This window comes from Protomyctophum bolini (genome assembly GCF_963924005.1).
Source record: "Protomyctophum bolini genome assembly, chromosome: 14".
Classification (NCBI taxonomy): domain Eukaryota; kingdom Metazoa; phylum Chordata; class Actinopteri; order Myctophiformes; family Myctophidae; genus Protomyctophum; species Protomyctophum bolini.
Genome location: NC_137875.1, coordinates 4,279,451 through 4,300,352, shown reverse-complemented (window position 1 = coordinate 4,300,352; position 20,902 = coordinate 4,279,451). Strand labels below are relative to the sequence as shown.

Genomic DNA, 20,902 nt, shown 5'->3' with positions numbered 1-20,902 from the left:
AACTGTCCCAGAACGAGAGAGAAACATGGTTTCAGGCATAAACTTAAATTATATTAAATATGCCTCCCCCTGGCCAGCCGGGGCACCTGATGGAGGGGAAAAGGAACTGGTTGGAATAACGTGTTCCTTCCACGCGCTACGTCCAACCAGGGAAACTCCCCCCTGTCAGGTGTAAAGGAGCAACTTGGACACTCGGGCATGAAGGAAGCATGAGTTCAAGTCCGTTGCTCTCCCCTTGTCCCCCATATATGGGGACTAGGTTGGCGGAGGGTGTGTAGAGCCCAGGATCACATTAGATGATTGACACAGGGGTGAAAAATGGGTTACAAAATCGTGGGATAAAAAATATATATTAAAAAAGTATATATATATTAAATATGGTTTTGGTTGTGCAACATTTACCTTTACCATTAACCTTTTTACTTGGGTAAAATGGTTGATTTCATTATGAATATAAATATAATTAAAAATGGCATTTAATATGTTAAAAGAACATACCACAAGGTAAAAATGCACCCTATGCAAAGGGAGTCACATGATTAGAGTGTCACTCACATGACGTCACCTGTCAGTAGTAAGGGGTCAGAGGTTGAACTGAGTTCCTGGAGAGAAGTTGTATTTTGGGGAACGTCAGAGAGACAAATATTAAGTAATCTGCACATGGTTCAAAGACCCACACGGTACATATTCTTTATTATGTTCTTTTGAGTGTAATGTGTTTGCTGTGAAGTGCCTAATGTTGCTGTAATGTAGAAATATGGACTTTGTTTGATCATTTGAATGCACATGATGTGTGGACTGTAATTACTGTTTACAATGTGTAAGGACTCAAAAACTGAACAAAATGTCATTGTTTCTTTATTATACAGTTTTCTTGGTGACTGTTTGGAGGAGTTGAAAGTCGCATGACAAATAAAACCAATATCAGACATCTGTATATGATGCGTGGAACATTCTTGAACCTGTGTACAGCTACAGAGGCTAAATGTAACAAACTCAGAACCAAAGTTCTTCCTGCTCGGTCTATACCCAGAGGGACAGAAGATAAAGCGTAATGAACAAATATTTATAGATTTACCGTCTTTTTACAAGCTAAGAGAATGATAGCATTGACCTGGAAGAGACCAGACAAACCAAGTATTACACAGTGGGTTCAGGGAACTGTCTTTATGTTTACCTTTGGAAAAGATTGCATATTATATTCTTAAGGACAAACAAGAAGTGTTTCAGGAGGTGTGGGGCCGTTTTATTAGATACGTAAAGAACAATAATTTGTCACATTTAATGGATGGAGCTGAAGAGGAGTAGTGCTGTTGTTGTTGATGTTTTTTTGTTTAGTTTTTTGGTTATTGTTGTTTTGCTTTCTTTATATTAGTAATTGTATTGTCTTGTAATGTTCATTGTTGTTTTCTGTATGTTTGTATTGTCATTTGTGTCAAAAAATGTGACAAACGGCTTTATAACTGTCGTCTCTTCTCTTTTCCAGATGGCCTGGCTCACACCTGGGATGTGAAGTGTGTCAGCGAGGTGGTGGTGGTGGCGGTGGGGGGGAGGAGGAGGAGGTATGCTACACCCCGTTGCCATGGCAGCAGAAGCCTTCCTGGTGCTGTGGTTCCTGATGACCACCGGCGGGGCTCAGTGCGGTCCCATCGCTCCCATGATGCCGGCGGGGAGCCGGGAGCGTCTGGAGAGGGTTCTCCTCCTGACCCAGAGCAGGGCGGAGAAGCAGCAGGACGAGCAGCAGCAGGCCTCTGACGGGCCGCTGGGAGCAGCCAGCGCCACGCAGCGGCAGGCCTCTGACGGGCCGCTGGGAGCAGCCAGCGCCACGCAGCGGCAGGCCTCCGACGGGCCTCTGGGAGCAGCCAGCGCCACGCAGCAGGAGCAGCAGCGCCTGCTGGAAGTCAACGCTCTGGGATTGGAGGCCCAAAGCCGAGACGGAGGAGACGCCAACCGAACTGCGGGGGTGGCGACGCGGCCGAACCCGGGCTCCCAGAAGCGGGGCTCCTCCCAGTCGAAGTCGTCTGTGGAGCCGTGGAGCGAACCGTACGCCTCCTCCAATCAGATCGACGAGGGCCCCACGGGCGACGCGGACCTCTCCCTGGACGCCATCGACGAGTACGCCTACCCGGACTACCGGGGGAAGGGCTGCATGGACGAGAGCGGCTTCGTGTTCGCCATCGGCGAGCAGTTCACGCCGGGGCCGTCCGCGTGCCCCTGCCTCTGCACGGACGAGGGGCCGCTGTGCAGCCAGCCGGACTGTCCCCGGGTGCACCCGCGCTGCATCCGCCTGGACACCAGCCACTGCTGCCCGCAGTGCAAGGAGAGGAAGAACTACTGCGAGTTCCGGGGAAAGACCTACGCCTCGCTGGAGGAGTTTAAGGTGAGCCCCCCCCGGCCGTTAACCCATTCTGACCTGAGATCAGATTCATACGATAGTTTTCCACTGGACGCACACTGGTCTGATTATTAAACTGCAGTCAGTCACTTTTCTGACATGCTCAGAGACTCAGGGCTTAAAGGAACTGCTGACAGAACGTTGCCCGGGCTTTAATGGAGTTTGTCAAAAGGCACTACACACACACAGAAACCAGTTCCCTGCATGGCCCATGCAGCAGAGAAAAAGCCACATTTATAATGGCTAAAAAGGTCAGCAATTGTATATTTTCTTTTCCACGCACAAAGCTCACACATGACCAGGGGCAAAATTTCACAATGCAACTTCAAAGAGAGTGTTTTTCAGTTGAAGGCATGAGCACTTGATACAGTTGGAGAGTTATACGTAGTAGTAATGCACTCCTTTCTTTTGTAAGTCGCCTATATCAAGTGCATCTAGACGTGTGTGCAGTCAGGGATGAAGAACGTATCTTCACTTCCTCCAAGATGTGAAGTTGGCGTGCGTGCGTGGGCGCGTGGGCGCGTGCGTGCAATGAGAAATGGACAGAGTGAGTGTGAGAGAGAAAAGAGAGATTCCTACAGTTCACTGGGCTTTATATGCCTTTCTGGTTGGTTCTTTTTTTTTGGGATACCTCACAAGCTGTGCTTTGTGTCTATCACATTTGATTGGTATTACATTTGACAACATTGTCTTAAAAAACTAAAATGCTTACCACTAGCTTTCGTCACAGATGTGTTCATAAAGGTGTCTACTATCACATATAAATGTGTTCAATCATAGAGGTGTCTACTATCACATATCAATGTGTTCACAGAGGTGTCTACTATCCATAGACTACTATAAATGTGTTCCAAGCCAACTCCCTTGGGAAGCTTTGTGACAGCTGCTGAAAGTCGGGGTACCGTTAACACTTTGACGGCGGCTAATTGGTTAATCCAGGGTTCCACCACTCGTAATACGCTAAACCCGCTATTTGTTCAATGCAGCAGCTGTCACAAAGGTTCCCAAGGGAGTTGGCTTAATGTGTAATTATGTGACGTATCTTTATGAACATGTGAAGAAACTACATGGTAAGCATTTTTTTCTTTGCAGTTTTTGCCACACATTTAGCTAATCGTCCCTTATTAAACGCTTCTCTCTGTGTTTCTGAGGCGCTCAAATTAGTTCAGACTATGGATATAATGTCTGCCAGACAAACATCCATCCTAAGGGAAATCTACATTGTACTTTTATTTACTCACAGAAATAAATAATAGTCCAGTACACCGTACAGTAGGTGTCTTACGAGTGAGACTCTTGCCTCTGACAATTTTTAAATGCTTCCTTTTCTTTTAAGCACGGAAGCTATAAAAAAATGATCAAGCGATAAAGTGGATGTGAAAAAGGAATCCTATTATAAATCAAAAGCATATAGCTTGCTGCTTCGTGCATTAATGGAAATAAAAAATAAATTATATATTTATGTGAAAGGATTTCGGTGTAGGTGTATAGTTTCATACTCTTACTAGCATTCAGAATATTGTGGAGTAGTCTGACAATGCGAGACTAGTGCAAACGTATACCTAAGAAGATGTAATTTGTGACATGTGTTGTCTGTTGTGTGCGTGCGTGCCTGCGAGCGTTTGTGCGTGTGTGCGTGCCTGCATGCGTGCGTGCGTGCGAGTGACACATAGACACAGGCAGGGGGCTTTATGGTTGATTGCAGCATTTCAGGCCGTTTCGACTGCAGTGCTCAGTCTTTCACAGAATCGACAAACCACAGAACGAACACCTCGCCTACAAGTGGCACAAGACAAGAATCCACGCGGCTTTCAGCAGAGAGGAATACAGAAGCCAGATGAGGGGAGCAATCAGGGGCTGTTATCATCATCATCATCAGCTCTCTGACTCTGTCCCACACTGTTCTCCGTTCATAAGAGAGCTCGGTTAACCAAGGCCATTGTGTACTCTGTTCACGGGGCAGGCTTGGAAAATTGGAGGCATCTTTTGGTGTCGTCTCCGATTCCCTATTGATTTCCCCATTTTCCCTTGATTGTTATACTGGAGTTCATTCCTCCACTCGGCGCTCTCCTGAAACCAACCATTCATTCCCAATGAAGACTCTCGTCGGATGAGCCCTCCCTCCGTTAGGATGCAGGTCTCACACAATGAGTAGAGCGCACACTTTTGTTAACCCATTCTGACCTGAGATCAGATTCATACGAGGTTTCCACTGGACACACTGGTCTGATTATAACCCATTCTGACCTGAGATCAGATTTAAAAAAAATGTTAGTCGTTCTTTGATTTTTTTCAAAAATAGCAGACCTACAAGCTCGTAGCGCGCCACTCGGTGGCGCGCTATGAGCTTGTAGATCTGCTATTTTTCAATAGCTAAAGCATAACATAATGCTAACACCCAAAATGGGTTCCCGGGCCAGAATGGGTTAACTAGACGTGCCGACAGGTGTGTGTGTGTGTGTGTGTGTGTGTGTGTGTGTGTGTGTGTGCATTACTGCAGATGTGTGTGTATGCAGGGAGGGAGGGGGGGAGATGGAGAAAGCGTGATAGGCACAGACGGGCAAACACAAGAGGAACGGGAGCTCGATACTGATTAATTAAGTATAGAAAAGACAGGGTGTTTTTGTGTGGTGTTGATTAGTATCTCTCCGTCTCGCCTCCTCTCCTCTCTCTCTCCTCTCTCTCTCTCTCCAGGTGTCACCGTGTGAGAAGTGCCGCTGCGAGCCCACCGGGGAGGTTCTGTGTTCCGTGGCGGCCTGCCCGCAGACAGAGTGTGTGAACCCAGAGTACGAGCCCGATCAGTGTTGTCCAATCTGCAAGAGCGGTAAGAGTGATATCTCTGGGTTTTATACGTATACGTCACACACACACCTCATTCATTGTGCAACTACGGACAGCTGCATTGATTTAACCCATTTAGACCTGAGGATGATTCTACAAAAATGTCTTCTAAATCATGACAGTTATCTGAAAAACCGCCATGTTTCTATGTCAGTGGTTCTCAAATTATGTCATGTCAAGGACCCCAGACATTTTATGAAATTGGCCGCCGACCCCCCCATCTGAAAATATGTCTCCCCAGAAGCAAAGATTTGAGTTAAAAACGTTCGCTCTGAAAGAATATATATTCAAAGATTTGCACACATTTTCATGATGGGAAAAAGAAAATAGCAGACCTACAAGCTCGTAGTGCGCTATGAGCTTGTAGATCTGTTATTTTTCAATAGATAAAGCGTAACATAATGCTTAACCCATTCTGACCTGAGATCAGATTCTAAAAATGTCTGTTTGAAAATGACAGCTGTTTGAAAAAGCTATGTTTCTATGTCAGTCGTTCTTCGATTTTTCAAAAATAGCAGACCTACAAGCTCGTAGATCTGCTAGATAAAGCATAACGTAATGTTTAAAACACCAACAGGGGGTTCCGGCCCAAAGTGGGTTAAGCTATGGGACTGCGCCGCGGTCCTTGACAGTGTTCCCGTGGCGAGCGCCAACCGTGACCACAGACCTTGAAAATGGAATTGGAAATGTTTTTTGTCACCGTCGTCCAGTGACAAATCCATGGCTCTCTTTGGAACAAATCAATTGCAATGTTTTGTCATTGTTATAAATGTCCTTCAGAGATGTGGGCGACTGTGGCTCAGGAGGTATAGAGCAGGTCGTCCAATGATCCATGGGTCGGCGGTTCGAATCCCGGCTCTTTCTCCTGTCTACATACATGTCGAAGTGTCCTTGGGCAAGACACTGAACCCCAAATTGCTCCCGTTGGTACCTTGCATGGCTTCCGCCGCAATCGGTGTATGAATGTGTGAATGTAATGCACGATCTATGTAAAGCGCCTTGGATAAAGGTGCTATATAAATGCACCATTTACCATTTCTTACCAGATTTAAAGATGGGGTGCAGTGATTTTGGTAATGTTTACAGTTTTTTTTCAGGTGACAGTACCTTTTTAATTCACCTCGGTGTGGTTGTTATGTGCAATCAATGATTGTCTTCCGTTTTGTATTTAGGGTTTCTTCCTGGAGGCTGAAACCTGGACAGTCAAAAGTGCAAATGGGAAAAAACTGTGATATAGCGATATCAACATATCACTTTCTTTATTGTCATTTAATCCAATAATTAAAATTATTATTATTATTATTATTATTACTTGTTAGACAGTCTCCAGACGGATCTGACGCTTAATAGTCCCTTTTCTCCTCAAAATGAGACAAACCACGATCTTTGAGACCGCTAAGAAAGGTCGTCCACCGCAAGTCGAAAGCACCGCCTAGAATGAGAATGTGGCTCAAATATGGAGGGCTTTCACTTCCGGGGCGGGCAGGAAGTGACCCACACGTCTTGTAATCTTATAACGTGGGTTTCTCTGGCACTGCATGGCGCCACCCTTTGGCCTGGAGGGCTGGGAGAAAACAAAGGATTTTACCATTGGAAGTTTGTACTCATCATCACACTTTTTTACACCTGACACATGACTTTCCCTCCAGGGGTCAATGCATCGCATCGCATCGTATCGTATCGTATCGTATCGTATCGCATCGCATCGATAATAGCTATAGCTGCTGGCTAACTTTATCACTGACTACTGGTGTCGGAGTGATAGGCAGAACATCTATCATAACTATTTTAAAACTTTATTAACATTGGTGCTTGTGGACAATATGTTGCCTAAACATTCAGCATCAGTAAAGTCTTCTGATGGATACCAGGCACTTCATATCAGATACAATATCTCTAGTAGCGTAACATGATGTGTTTTAAATCCATTGCTAGATTTGCTACTGTCTGGTACGTTGGCGAAAAGGGGTCCCGAATCCCAAAATGGGTTAAAAATCCATTGCTAGATTTGCTATACTGTCTCGTTCGTTGGCCTGGGTGGAGTTACAGTTTATAGGTTCAGCTCCCATGGGGTGGATGAGATCCCATTGTTTTCCGAGACATTATTGCCGCATCTTAGGGGAAGTTTTCTCCAGTTCAGTTCAGGGCAGATTATCCGAAGTTGTTTCTGATGATTTCAGACAGCATGTCCTAGATTATGTCCCCCTTGTTTTCTTGGTGTGACTCTAATGCAACGTGGCAAAACGTCAGCAGAATCGCCTCCTTCAGCAGAATCGCCTCCTTCAGCGAAAAGAACCATGACTTGCATTATTTATTTATCTACAACTCGGAGCCTCAAAAGGACCAGGCCAGTCAAATGTTAGACTTCTAGCCATTAGCAGATATTGCACTGTCTCCACAGAATGTGTGTACATACAGTAAGTGTAAGTAAGTAAGTAAGTACATTTTCAAAACAAAGTTACAAAGTGATGTACAGTAAAAACAACAATATAAACAATCAAGTTAAAACAGGCACAAAGGCACAAAGGAGCAAACGCAACAAAGAGTAAGAGCAGAAACATAAATAGACAACAGTGATGGTCAAACTAACCAAAAGTAAACGTTTACAAGATAAAAATGTAACCTAAATAAATGAGGTTTTTAACTTGGACTTGAAACCTTCAACAGACTCTGCATTTTTAATAGATAAGCGTAGGGCGTTCCACAGTGTGGGAGCAACCACTGCAAAGGACCCCCCCCCCTTGGTTTTCAATTTTGTCACCGGAATATTCAGGAGGCATGCAGTCAGTGTGTGTACATTTAGTAGATGTATACAGTAAGCCTACATTTAAAAAAAAATCAATCGCTGGAATTGGAGAGACTGTAAAGTAGCGCGCTAATATACAGTAGCACTTTTGAAAGTCACTATATATATATGCCATTGATTTGATCTATTGATTTTGATTACTGTATTACTCTAATAATATATGCCTGGAAAATGTGTTCCTTACAAAGTAGAGATGTCCCGATCGATAGTCGATACTGTATCGCTATCCGGCCATATATTATGCGTCATGGTCACGCCTCCAAAATGGCCTTTGACACCATAAATCACTCTATATATTGATTGATCAGCTAAAAGCAATTGGTTTTGATAGTACTGCAGTGAGCTGAGTGCAATCCTACCTGGAGGGGAGAGAACAGATGGTGGAGGTGAACGGAACACTGTCGTCCACCCAAGGAAGCATACTAGGGACCAGTGTTGGTTTTGGCAGCAAATTTCTATTTTAGTTTAGTCATATAGTCTTTGGACTGAAACTTCATTTAGTTTTAGTCACATTTTAGTCACCTGGAATGTCTTAGTGTTTAGTCTAGTTTTAGTGGACTAAATGTCATAAGATTTTAGTCGACTAAAATCTACAGTTGATTTAGTCGACTAAAATGGATTTTGGCGGGTCTTGATGCCGTCGTAATGAGTGTTTTTACACTTGCTGAAAATAGCTGATCTACAAGCTCACAACGCGAACTTGTAGATCAGCTATTTTCAGCATGTAACCAAGGGTAAAATGACTTAAACTGGATCTCTTGTCCACTAGTCCCTTCCTAACATTTTACTCTAGTTTTTATTTGTCAACGAAATTGTCAGTATATTTAGTCTGAGTTTTAGTCATCGTAGCTTAGTTTTCATTTAGTTTCCATTTGTTTTTGTCAGTGAAAAAAGGTAGTCGATGAACATTTTTCGTCTTAGTTTTAGTCGAAGAAAACAACACTGCTAGGGACTTTACATAAGCTTGTGACTGCAATCCGTTCCAGTTGTTCGCGGGTGACTCGAGGGCTCTGCTGGACAAATTGCAGGTTGAAAAAGCCCTCAGCTCTGAACAATCTACAATCTACACCTGGGAAAAAACCTTTGGGTCAAACAGTAATCTCGGCAAGGCCTAAAAAATGAATTACCTACCTGGGTTCCATATTAGAGGCATTTTGTTTAGATGCCAAAGCCTATATGTGGCATGCACCAGCGGGCGCCCAAATACCTTTACTTCTACTCCACTACATCTCAGAGGCAAATTTGTATTTTTACTCCACAACAATAATATGAAAACTTACTTTGGAGATTTGACTTTTGATTAGAAAACATACAATAACGACTTCAGCCCCTAGATATGCATTAGATTAGGCCATTCGAAAATATCAGATCTACAAGCTCACAATGCGTCGCATCTGCTATTCACATTTTGTGAAATGGGACATGCTGCAATATGAGTATACTTTTACTACTTTAAGTACATTTTGATGCTGATACTTTTGTACTTTTACTTGAGTACATTTTGAATAATGGCACTTGTTACGGCACTTGGCACTTGGCACTACTTGTTACGGAGTACATCTACATTACAGTATTTTATACTTTTACTTAAGTAAAAGGGTTAGGGTTAGGGTTTGAGTACTTTTCCCACCACTGCATAGCACCTCAAAGGCGTCCCAAAACAATGTGGCCAGGCTGAGGCTACCGCTTGGCTTCAAAGTCAAAGTCATACGATTTGTCACACACGTTATCACAGTGAAATTTGTTCTCCGCATTTGACCCATCTCTCTTGGAGCGCTGAGCTGCAGCCAAGGAGCGGTGAGCTGCAGCCAAGGAGCGCTGAGCTGCAGCCAAGGAGCGCTGAGCTGCAGCCAAGGAGCGCTGAGCTGCAGCCAAGGAGAGCTGAGCTGCAGCCAAGGAGCGCTGAGCTGCAGCCAAGGAGCGCTGAGCTGCAGCCAAGGAGCGCTGAGCTGCAGCCAAGGAGCGCTGAGCTGCAGCCAAGCTGCATGCCAACAGTGGGAGGGTTAACTTAATTATGTGGATCATTTATAAAGCAGTATGTGACACTTTAAAATGATGGTTATGTTGTGATGTCTCTGGACATTGGATGATGCACTGGTTCGATTGTGGAATCAATCCAGGGTTGGTTTGGTCCAAATGGGAGGGGACTAGTCTTTATAAGGAGCACCTGTCACTGCCCAGAATTAATGTAGGATTGTAGGGACAGCAGAGCAGACTAGACTAGACTAGACTAGACTAGACTAGAGTTTGATAGAGCCAACCTGGCCTAGTGGGCTGTAAATACCTCCTTTTGTGTTCTGTTTGTTTGAACCACCATTTCATGTGGACTCTGCAAAGGTGAATAAAAACTGGTACATTGATTTTGCTAAAAAAAAAAAGGATTTGCCACGAGTGCTTTTATTTGGAGTATTTCTGAGAGCTGATTCGAGTGCCTTTTTGGCCCAACCAGTGAAATGCTTTGTCAAGTAACAGTTTTTTGTACTGACTTGGTGCTTTTGGTTTGAGATGTACGCATTCTGCATACTGTGTGTCACGGGGCAGTCCGTGCCCTCTAGAGACAAACACAGGGGACAATGCACACACACACACACACACACACACACACACACACACACACACACACACACACACACACTCATCTGAATACACAATTGCTTCTAATTAATCATTGCTGGCCAGCTTTGGGAATGTTGTGTTTCATAATGTCTCGACTATATCTTAATGAATTCCTGAGCATGGGGACATTGCAATTATTTTATAACGTGATGTTCAACTGATTGTTTGAGCCACCTGTCCTCTCCTCTCCGGTGATGGAAAGCCTCCTGTTGATTGGGAGGTTCCAATTAAGCGCTGTATAGAGGATAGGGATGTGTGGGTTCTGGTTTTAATATTGTAGCTTTTCTAATTATAGGCCTGTAATGTGGTGCTTGAAATATGAAATGTATATGGTTTAAGTAATGGTGTATAACTTATGGGCCTTAGTTTGCCTTTTTTAAGTTAATTGCTATTACGGTATGACCAACCTGGTATAAAATGGTGGCTGAATCTGTGCAGACAGAAGTTCAGTTTGGTCTAGGTAAAGCCCAACACACACCGGGTGCGCAGCGTTGCTGCACGGCAACGCCTGGAAAATAGAACGGTGGCGTATCGGAGCGTCAGGCGAGGCGTGAACGCTTGTCTGACGGAGCCGGTGTGCGATAGGTTCATTGAAAATAACGTAGGCGGCTGTTTTGACGCGCGGCGTTCGCAGACTGTGTGTGTGTAGCAGCCCTTAAGCTATTTTGAGCAGCTGAGGAAGAGAGCTGCTGGGGCCCTTCATGGAAGGGTGGCGCACGTTAAAGTATAGTTACCTCAAGTTGCTGTTCTTTTAGCCTTTTGCCTGTTATTTCTTAATTTCTTAATTTCCTAATTTTTGGACAGTCCATCACTGTGAATGTTACACTGCCCATGGTTGATGTTTGGAGACTTTGGGGTAGATAAAAACCAACGAAATGCATTCTTGGGACGGTTGTCTGATTCTTGGAGCCTTGGTAGCGTGACCAGATGTCCCTCTTTGCGTGGGACAGTCCCTCATTTCCAAGACTGTTCAGGTGTTCCACAGATTGAGACCCTGTCCCACATTGTGACTGATGGCAGGCAATTGCGTCAGTGTTCAAATGCCCTAATAGTTATAGTCCCCCAATAGTTGGCCTTCTGTTCTCTCGTTGTCTCTTCCTGCAAGATGTGTTTTTAAGCCTGTTAAATTAGCATAAAAATAAAAAATAAAGCATGATTTTAAAACAAAATGTGAGACACCAGAGGAGTTTATAAATGATAGCCAATAGGCCTATGGTCGAATATGACATCAAGGCATTTAATAGCAACTCAAGTATAGTACGTTGCTAACCCGGTACTGCAGTATCGCTTCAATACTTCTGTCCCTCAAATGAGCAGTTTTTAATCGATCAATATTGTATCTGAGTTGGTGCTACAGTATCAAATATACCATTAGACATACAGGTCACATGGCTACATGTCAGACCACCAATAGGCTACGTATGTTCCTTTAACCCATTCTGACCTGAGATCAGATTTAAAAAATGTCTTCTACGTCCTGACAGTTTTTCATTCTGACCTGAGATCAGATTCTAAAAATGTCTGTTTGAAAATGACAGTTTTCTGAAAAAGCTATGTTTCTATGTCAGTGGTTCTTCCATTTTTCAAAAATAGCAGACCTACAAGCTCGTAGCGCGACAGTCGCTACGAGCTTGTAGATCTGCTATTTTTCAATAGCTATAAAGCATAACATAGTGCCAACACCAAAATGGGTTAAAGTCAAAGATCCCTCTTGTACCCTGGATTTGAACCCGGTTTCCTGCTCTAGTCATGTTTACCATTGAGCTAATAGAGCATGACTGGTAGCTTGGGGGGAATAATTGAATCTTTCAGGTCAACATTTATACCCTCTGCATCAGAGACAAAGATTCCCTATAGGGAGAATTGTAAAAGTGGCCTCTAAAATCATTGGCTCACAAATGAACGGCCTAGACCAGATCTTTAAGAAACAGGTACTTAACAAAGCCCTGTGTATCCGATCTGATGCTGCTCACCCACCCACTACACGGAGAGTACATCCTTCTCCCATCCGGCCTTCGCTTGCGAGCCCCTTATCGTGCCACCAAAAACAGGCACAAACATTCCTTTGTCCCGGTCTCTATTCACACACTGAATGCTCCTGTGCCCTGTGGGTAGATCGAGGATATAACCTTATGATTAGCACTTTCACTTTTTACTGTATTATCTCGTCAATGCACATGCACTTTTATGACCTATATCGCATAGCACTGTAATGGTTGTGTGCACCTTTGTATACTCTGGTATCCGCTATGTGAACTGTTTGTTTGTTTGTACTGTTTCATTCATTGTTTAATGTACTGTCTATGCTGCAACCCAATTTGCCCTTCGGGGACACTAAATGAACTTGAACCGTATACCTTGAACCTTTACACTCTACATCCACGTATGATAACAGCATCCTATATGGTTGCCCCGTTGCCCCAGAGAGGACGTATAGGGTCTTAGTCCTACTCCTCCTCCCAGCCAACACACCCCACAGACAGGTAGTTACCCCCCCAGAGAGGACGTACAGGGCCTTATAGTCCTACTCCTCCTCCCAGCCAACACACCCCACAGACAGGTAGTTACCCCCCCAGAGAGGACGTACAGGGCCTTATAGTCCTACTCCTCCTCCCAGCCAACACACCCCACAGACAGGTAGTTACCCCCCCAGAGAGGACGTACAGGGCCTTATAGTCCTACTCCTCCTCCCAGCCAACACTCCCCACTGACAGGTAGTTACCCCCCCTTTTGATTTACATCAAAAGGGCATGTGAGCTCAAACCCACAATTCAACATTTTGGTTTTAAGATGTTGATATTCATTTTGTATTCATCCTAGTTAGGACCCCAAATCACACCTTGGAAAGCATGAGTGTCTATTTCAAACAATGTGTTTTTTGACTGGGGCCGGGACATGTCCCGCGGCCCGGCACCGGTCCGCAGACCGGTGGTTGGGAACCTCTGCTCTACCGTACATAAACATTACATAGCGAGACGTTAAGATTTGAGGTTAACGGCTCGTTCCTGTCGAGGTTTGTTTATTTTCCCATAAAATATTAAACACCGAGAAAATATTGAACAAGTCCCAGGAGGCTTCATATTAATACACAAACTTTTCACCCGCAGAGGGAAACAAACAGAGCGCAAACACAAAGTAATCGAAATGACAACAACAGCAGCGAAGCCCTGATTGGAAAAACAGAACGAAAACGACAGCAAAAAGTCGACCAGGTGTTACTTCTACAACATTCACTATATCAATATCTGACACTGTCTGCAAAACATCACGGGGAAACTAACCCATTTTGGCCCGGGAACCCCTTTTGGTGTTAGTATTATGTTGTGCTTTAGCTATTGAAAAACAGCAGATCTACAAGCTCATAGCGCGCCACCGAGTGGCGCGCTACGAGCTTGTAGGTCTGCTATTTTTAGAAAAATCGAAGAACGACTGACATATAGAAACATAGCTTTTTCAGAAAACTGTCAGGATGTAGAAGAACATTTTTAGAATCTGATCCCAGGTCAGAATGGGCTAATGGCCTTTTGTTCACTTATTGAAATTACCGAGTGCTCAGTGAGAGATTACCAGACGTGCTTTGTTGGAAGAGTTTTGGCAGCGCTCCATAATGTCTTCCCCCGTGTAGACGTGTAGAATGCCCGGTGGAGTTTTTACCGGGGTGCTTTTAGAGACGCATCAATCTGAAAGAGACAGATATGTGCTGGAGAGACGTCGATGTGCATGTGACCGACTGAAAGAGTGTGTGTGTGTGTGTGTGTGTGTGTGTGTGTGTGTGTGTGTGTGTGTGTGTGACCGACTGAAAGAGAGAGAGTGTGTGTGTGTGTGTGTGTGTGTGTGTGTGTGTGTGCATGTACTACTGTATATTCAAACCTCCCAACAAATCCATGTGCTTATTCAGGCAATAGGGATTTGTGGTTTTAACCCATTCTGACCTGAGATCAGATTCATACGAGGTTTCCACTGGTCTGATTATTAATCCATTCTGACCTGAGATCAGATTCTATAAAAATGTCAGTCGTTCTTCGATTTTTCAAAAATAGCAGACCTACAAGCTCGTAGCGCGCCACTCGGTGGCGCGCTATGAGCTTGTAGATCTGCTATTTTTCAATAGCTAAAGCATGACGTGATGCTAACACCGAAATGGGTTTCCGTTCAGAATGGGTTAAAATGAATCAAGGCTCTGTGTGGCATTAGTCCGTATTACCATAAGCTTACCACACATTACCATTTGTTGAATATGGTTCATTATGTATTAAAAAATAAATAATAATAATAAATAAACAGTACACCACAGTGCACAGTTGAGCAAGAAATACTAGTATCACTGAATTTCTTGCTTTTTACACATTTTACACTAAAATATTGTCTCTGTATGAATGTGCAGCCAATTTTCATGACTTTCCAGTTTTCAAGGTTTTGCTCTCACACATTTCCAGTCACGTACAGTAAGACTGATTCTTTACTGTGATACGGAAACCGTCTCTGGTTGATATCTTCATATATTTCTTTTTATCTCGATGGCATTGAAATGTCTGGAGTTTTTTTTGCTTTTATCGCCACAGTGGTTTCGTGGCCTTGTTAAAATAGAATAAATGGATGAAAGTGCGTGTTGCGGGCAGCGGTGGCCTAAGGTTTAGAGGAGCTCGCCCTTATGGCAGGAACAATCTGGGTGGGGAAGTGATTGGGCGAGGGGTATAGTCCCTCCCCCTGTCAGAACAACGAGTGGCCCAGGAAATGAATCCCAATGCATTTGTCCCATAGGCATTTCTTAATGTATTTATTTAAAGACCTTTTAAGCGTCGTACGAAGCCAACTCTTGTCGTGACAAATCATGACAACAAACACAATATATTGGACCAAACAAATAATTAGTATTGTGTGTGTTGTCATGATTTGTCACGACAAGAGTTGGCTTCCTGGGCCACTCGTTCTGAAAGGGGGAGGGACTGCGACGCTCTATAGTGAAAGACCCCTGTCATCCAAACCACAGACTCTTCTCCCTTCTATGGGAGGAGAGGTATAGTGAAAGACCCACCTCTCATCCAAACCACAGACTAGTTCTTCTCCCTTCTGGGAGGCGCTACAGAACTATTGGCTCCCGCACTAGTCAGGAACAGCTTCTTTCCTGTTGCTGTCTCCCTGCTGAACTCTGAACTCTGACCCCCCCCCCTTCCAAGGTCATTGAACTCTGACCCCCTTCCGTCCCTCCATCCCTCTACCCATCTGAACTCATGCCTATATTCATTAGCATGTTAGAGAGTGTGGGTGTGGGTGTGTGTGTGGGGTGGGAGTGCATACTGTTACTACTGCTATACAACATGCAGCAGCATTATACTTGCATTGTACAGTTATTTCTTCTCATATACTTATCCAGATTATCCTTGGTTCTATACCATCATAGTCATTACTATATTTATTCTATTTATCTAGTTATTATTCTGTATACATTAGTGTACATATACTGTACATTCTCTGCATTTATTCTCTCATTTACTGCATTACTGTATATTGCACTCTGGCTACTCTTCATTTCATTGTCAAAGTATTTGCGAACGCAGTGAGCACTTACTATGAGACCTAGCAGATCATGTCTGTCTGTCTGTCTGTCTGTCTGTGTGTCCCACCTTTGTGCCCATATATGGAGCTGAGTGATTTGTTTGTGATTGATGCAACACACTCCATATTTGGACGTATAGCTGCTTTGGGGACTCCTTATATGGTTATGGCTAATATATGTACGAGCTGCGTTCGCTTCCCGCGTTTGCGCGTCTTACTGGTTGTATACTATGTGCAGTGACAATACATTTAATCTAATCTAATCACTCACCCAACACCGCTGAAGTGCCCTTGAGCAAGGCACTGAACCAATGGAGCTGCTTAGTGGCCAACAGTATAATAAGACTATGTGGTTGTACTGGTCAGCTCCCAGTACAACAGTATAAGACTGTGGTTGTACTGGTCAGCTCCCAGTACAACAGTATAAGACTGTGGTTGTACTGGTCAGCTCCCAGTACAACAGTATAAGACTGTGGTTGTACTGGTCAGCTCCCAGTACAACAGTATAAGACTGTGGTTGTACTGGTCAGCTCCCAGGTTTCCTTCAAAATAGGAGCTCTGGGGTGCCGGGAAGACATGGCCGCTTTTACTCTGTAAAGCACCCCTCTTCTGTTCCGGAAAAAAACTGAGATATTTTTTTGTTTTATGTTCGTTCACCTATCAATACTGGACAGCACATCAATGTTAATAGCTGCAGTTCTGTGATGGACTCTCATAATTGCCTGTAATATTGTTGTTTGTCCGACTTGCCTACAGATGCTGTGCGAAGTGCAGACAGATGTTAAGACCTCTAGAGAACTGTGATGCATCTGAAGTGTGACATCAAAGTCGCCTCAGCCTCCCCTCCTCGTTGCTAATGGCTACCCGCGAGGTAGAAATAGAAGGAGAGATGAGATTCTATCAGGGAGTTTATTTGGGGGGGGGCTTATCATATCAGCCAAGCTTAACCAATTCTGACCTGAGATCAGATTCTAAAAAATATCTTCTACATCCTGACAGTTTTTCATTCTGACCTGAGATCAGATTAAAAAAATGTCTTCTATGTTTCAGTCGCTCTTCGATTTTTTTCAAAAATAGCAGACCTACAAGCTCATAGCGCGCCACCGAGTGGCGCGCTACGAGCTTGTAGATCTGATATTTTTCAATAGCTAAAAGCACGACATGATGCTAACAACCCAAAATGGGTTCCCGCCCAAAATGGGTTAAATCAATAGACACTTTAAGTGTTCAAGATAATGGAATAATAAGTTTGCTTGGTGCTCTGAGCCGTTATCTCATCTATAAACTTAATTCGGACCATTTTCCAGCTGACACACACACGTCTCAGCGTGTATTTCAGCCAGAACTCTAGACATTTCTGAGGGGCCGCTTTTCAGCTATTTGTGTAGATTTTCGTCTCTTACACAAACTCCACAAACTCCCGTTGACAATGAATGGAGAATTTATACGTCATAATATGTGGACGAGCGAATCGACATGTTACGTCATGATGACGTACGGTGATAAGAGCGCCCCTCACTTCACACGGGTGTGATTTTTGTAGTATAACCCATTCTGACCTGAGATCAGATTCTAAAAATGTTCTTCTACATCCTGACAGTTTTCTGAAAAAGCCATGTTTCTATGTCAGTCGTTCTTCGATTTTTCAAAAATAGCTCGTAGCGTGACACTCGGTGGCGCGCTACGAGCTTGTAGATCTGCTATTTTTAAATAGCTAAAGCATAACATAATGCTAACACCAAAACGGGTTCCCACAACAGTGTTGTTTTCGTCGACTTAAAACTAAGACGAAAAATGTTCGTCGACTACCTTTTTTCACTGACTAAAACTAAATGGAAACTAAGTAAAAAACAAATCTATGATGACTAAAACTAAGACTAAATATGCTGACAATTTCATCAAACAAATAAAAACTGTTAGGGAGGGACTATAGCGGACAAGAGATCCTAGTTTTATGCATTAGGTTGCATGCTGAAAATAGCAGTTCTACAATCTCACAACCCGTCGCGTTATAGCCTGCTGCGACGCGTTGAAAACCATTCAAGAGACTATGGCTGTATTTTGCGTGTCTTAAGTACCAGGTTTTATTCCCTAACTTGAGTAAACTAAAGACCTGGAGGCGTGATCAATGCACTGTGGTCCTACCCCCCCCATGAGCCTTACAAATTCCAAATGTTTATAAACAAATCCCAAATGTTTATAAACAAATCCCAAAATGTTTATAAACAAATCACAAATGTTTATAAACAAATCCCAAAATGTTTATAAACAAATCACAAATGTTTATAAACAAATCACAAATGTTTATAAACAAATACCAAAATGTTTATAAACAAATCCCAAATCCCATGAGACTTGGTCCTACCCCCCCGACTATGAGACTTACTACAGGTCAACTGGAAGTGGTCCTACCCCCCCCATGAGACTTACAAATCCCAAATGTTTATAAACAAATCCCAAATGTTTGTAAACAAATCCCAAATGTTTATAAACAAATTCCAAAATGTTTATAAACAAATCACAAATGTTTATAAACAAATCACAAATGTTTATAAACAAATCACAAATGTTTATAAACAAATACCAAAATGTTTATAAACAAATCCCAAATCCCATGAGACTTGGTCCTACCCCCCCGATCTTTGGCCACTCAGAATAGCCAAATGGCATTGATCACGCCTCCAGGTCTTTAGTTTACTCAAGTTAGGGAATAAGACCTGGTACTTAAGACACGCAAAATACAGCCCTGAATGACTAAAACTAAAATAGAATTTTGCTGCCATAAAAACAACACTGCCCCGCCACAATTAACGGTTTGCATCTCTTTGTTTCGTGATTTCACAATATCACTATAATTATAAAGCATATTGCACTATGTTCCAGAGTTATGGAGTTTGATAAGTTCATCAATTATGTACGGTCATTATCGCGGGGGCTAAATTAGCGCTCATGGCGGAGCACCCGGTTCCACACATGTTGTCGGGGTGGCGTGCGAGCACCGCAGACACTGGAGGGAAGGGCCAGGGGAGAGAGATGAAAGGGAGCAGCGATCGCTAACATCCACCCCAGACAGTTGTTCATGAATATCAAAGAACAGCTGTGTGTGAATAGCAGCTCGCTGGAATGGAAACAGGTTCTCATCATCTTCTTCTTTTCTTTTTTTTTGCTCGCTCATTAATCCATTTTGGGCGGGGAACCCCTTTTGGTGTTTTAACTAAGCATTCTGTTATACTTTAGCTATTGAATTTTTTTTTTGAACAATCGTGAAGATGTGATGCAAATCTTTGAATAATTATATATTCTTTCAGAGCGAATGTTGTTCAATGTTCAAACTCAAATCTTTGCTTCTGGGGGGGGTCCCTGGAACAAATCTTCAGATGGGGGTCGGTGGCCAATTACTGTACATATCATCTTTGGGGTCCTTGACATGAAATATTGAACACCACACTGATATAGAAACATAGGTATTTCAGAAAACTGTCAGGATTTAGAAGAAGACATTTTTTTAATTTTGACGTCAGGCCTAAATGGGTTAAACGTAAAACGTGTAATATGTTGCATTTAAATGGTTTCATTCCCGTTTTAAGCTTGGTTTTTCCTACCACTGCTCACGTCCACACGGGATGATTCATATATTATGTAAAATATGGGCAATATACATGTCTGATGAAGAAATGTCCTCTTGACCCATACTGCATACTGCAGAAATATTGTTCACCTAAACTAAACAAAATAGCCAAAATGATATCTTTGACCATGGAAATGGATTCATAGGATCTTCTAAATAACTTCTAGTTATTTTTACTAGTTGACTAGTTGACTAGTTGTTTACAACTACCTATTATGTAAAAAAAAAAAGAAGAATTTGTAAATTAAAAAACTGTGTACATTGGTTCTATAACTAGAATCTACCTGATCTTGAGGCCTACAAAATCAGAAAAATAACTAGTACCAACAAGGTCGACTAATGTATTTACTAGTCGACTAGTTGAATAGTCGACTAGTTGGTTAAAGTAGTAGACTAGTGCCTAGTCCAACATACATTAATTTAATATTATTATTATTATTATTACAATGCCGGACACGGCAGTCCTTTGGGTCATCGGTAAGGTGCGCAGCAATTCGTTTGAAGTCGGTCGTACAGACAGTTCTTGAGATACTTGAAGTTGAACTACAGACACTAAATCTCTGCCTGTGTGAGATAAGATTATCCTTATTTATTGTATTATGCTATGTTTCTTTTCTGTATAGGCCATACAATAACAATAACCCCCTAAATATTTCATCATTTCATCATCATCCTTTTTCACTTTTCTCTGAACAACTTAATAATAAGGATTCAGTTACATGACATTTATCTTCAAGAGACACGTGCAAGGAATAAATCTTTCACTTCTTTCACGACATCTGTTTCCTGAAGATTGGGTCGGGAAAAAAAAGGAGAAAAGAAAAATCAATTCAGGAACGCTCTCTCTCTCTCTCTCTCTCTCTCTCTCTCTCTCTCTCTCTCTCTCTCTCTCTCTCTCTCTCCTCCTGCACCTCCGAGGGGAAGGTGGCCCCTCCTCCTCCTCCTCGACCCTGTCTCTGTAGGCTATCGCCTTGGCAACGCTCAGGGAAACAAGTAGCACTCAGAGTCAGACATTAAGGGTCAAGCGCTAATCTGAGGGCCTTGTGATGCAAACAGCCGG

At 43.1% G+C, this 20,902-nt stretch overlaps 1 protein-coding gene across 1 annotated transcript in view; it reads left to right on the top strand.

Annotated features, from left to right (window-relative positions):
* Positions 1–1,582: 1,582 nt before the first annotated feature.
* Positions 1,583–20,902, top strand: part of vwc2 (von Willebrand factor C domain containing 2) — a gene marked incomplete at both ends in the record, with an annotated part of 38,640 nt that continues 19,320 nt past the window's right edge. Inside the window, 2 exons of the mRNA XM_080782116.1 lie at positions 1,583–2,380; positions 5,090–5,219. Coding sequence (XP_080638242.1) covers positions 1,583–2,380; positions 5,090–5,219 — 928 coding nt within the window. The remainder of the gene's footprint in view (positions 2,381–5,089; positions 5,220–20,902) is intronic.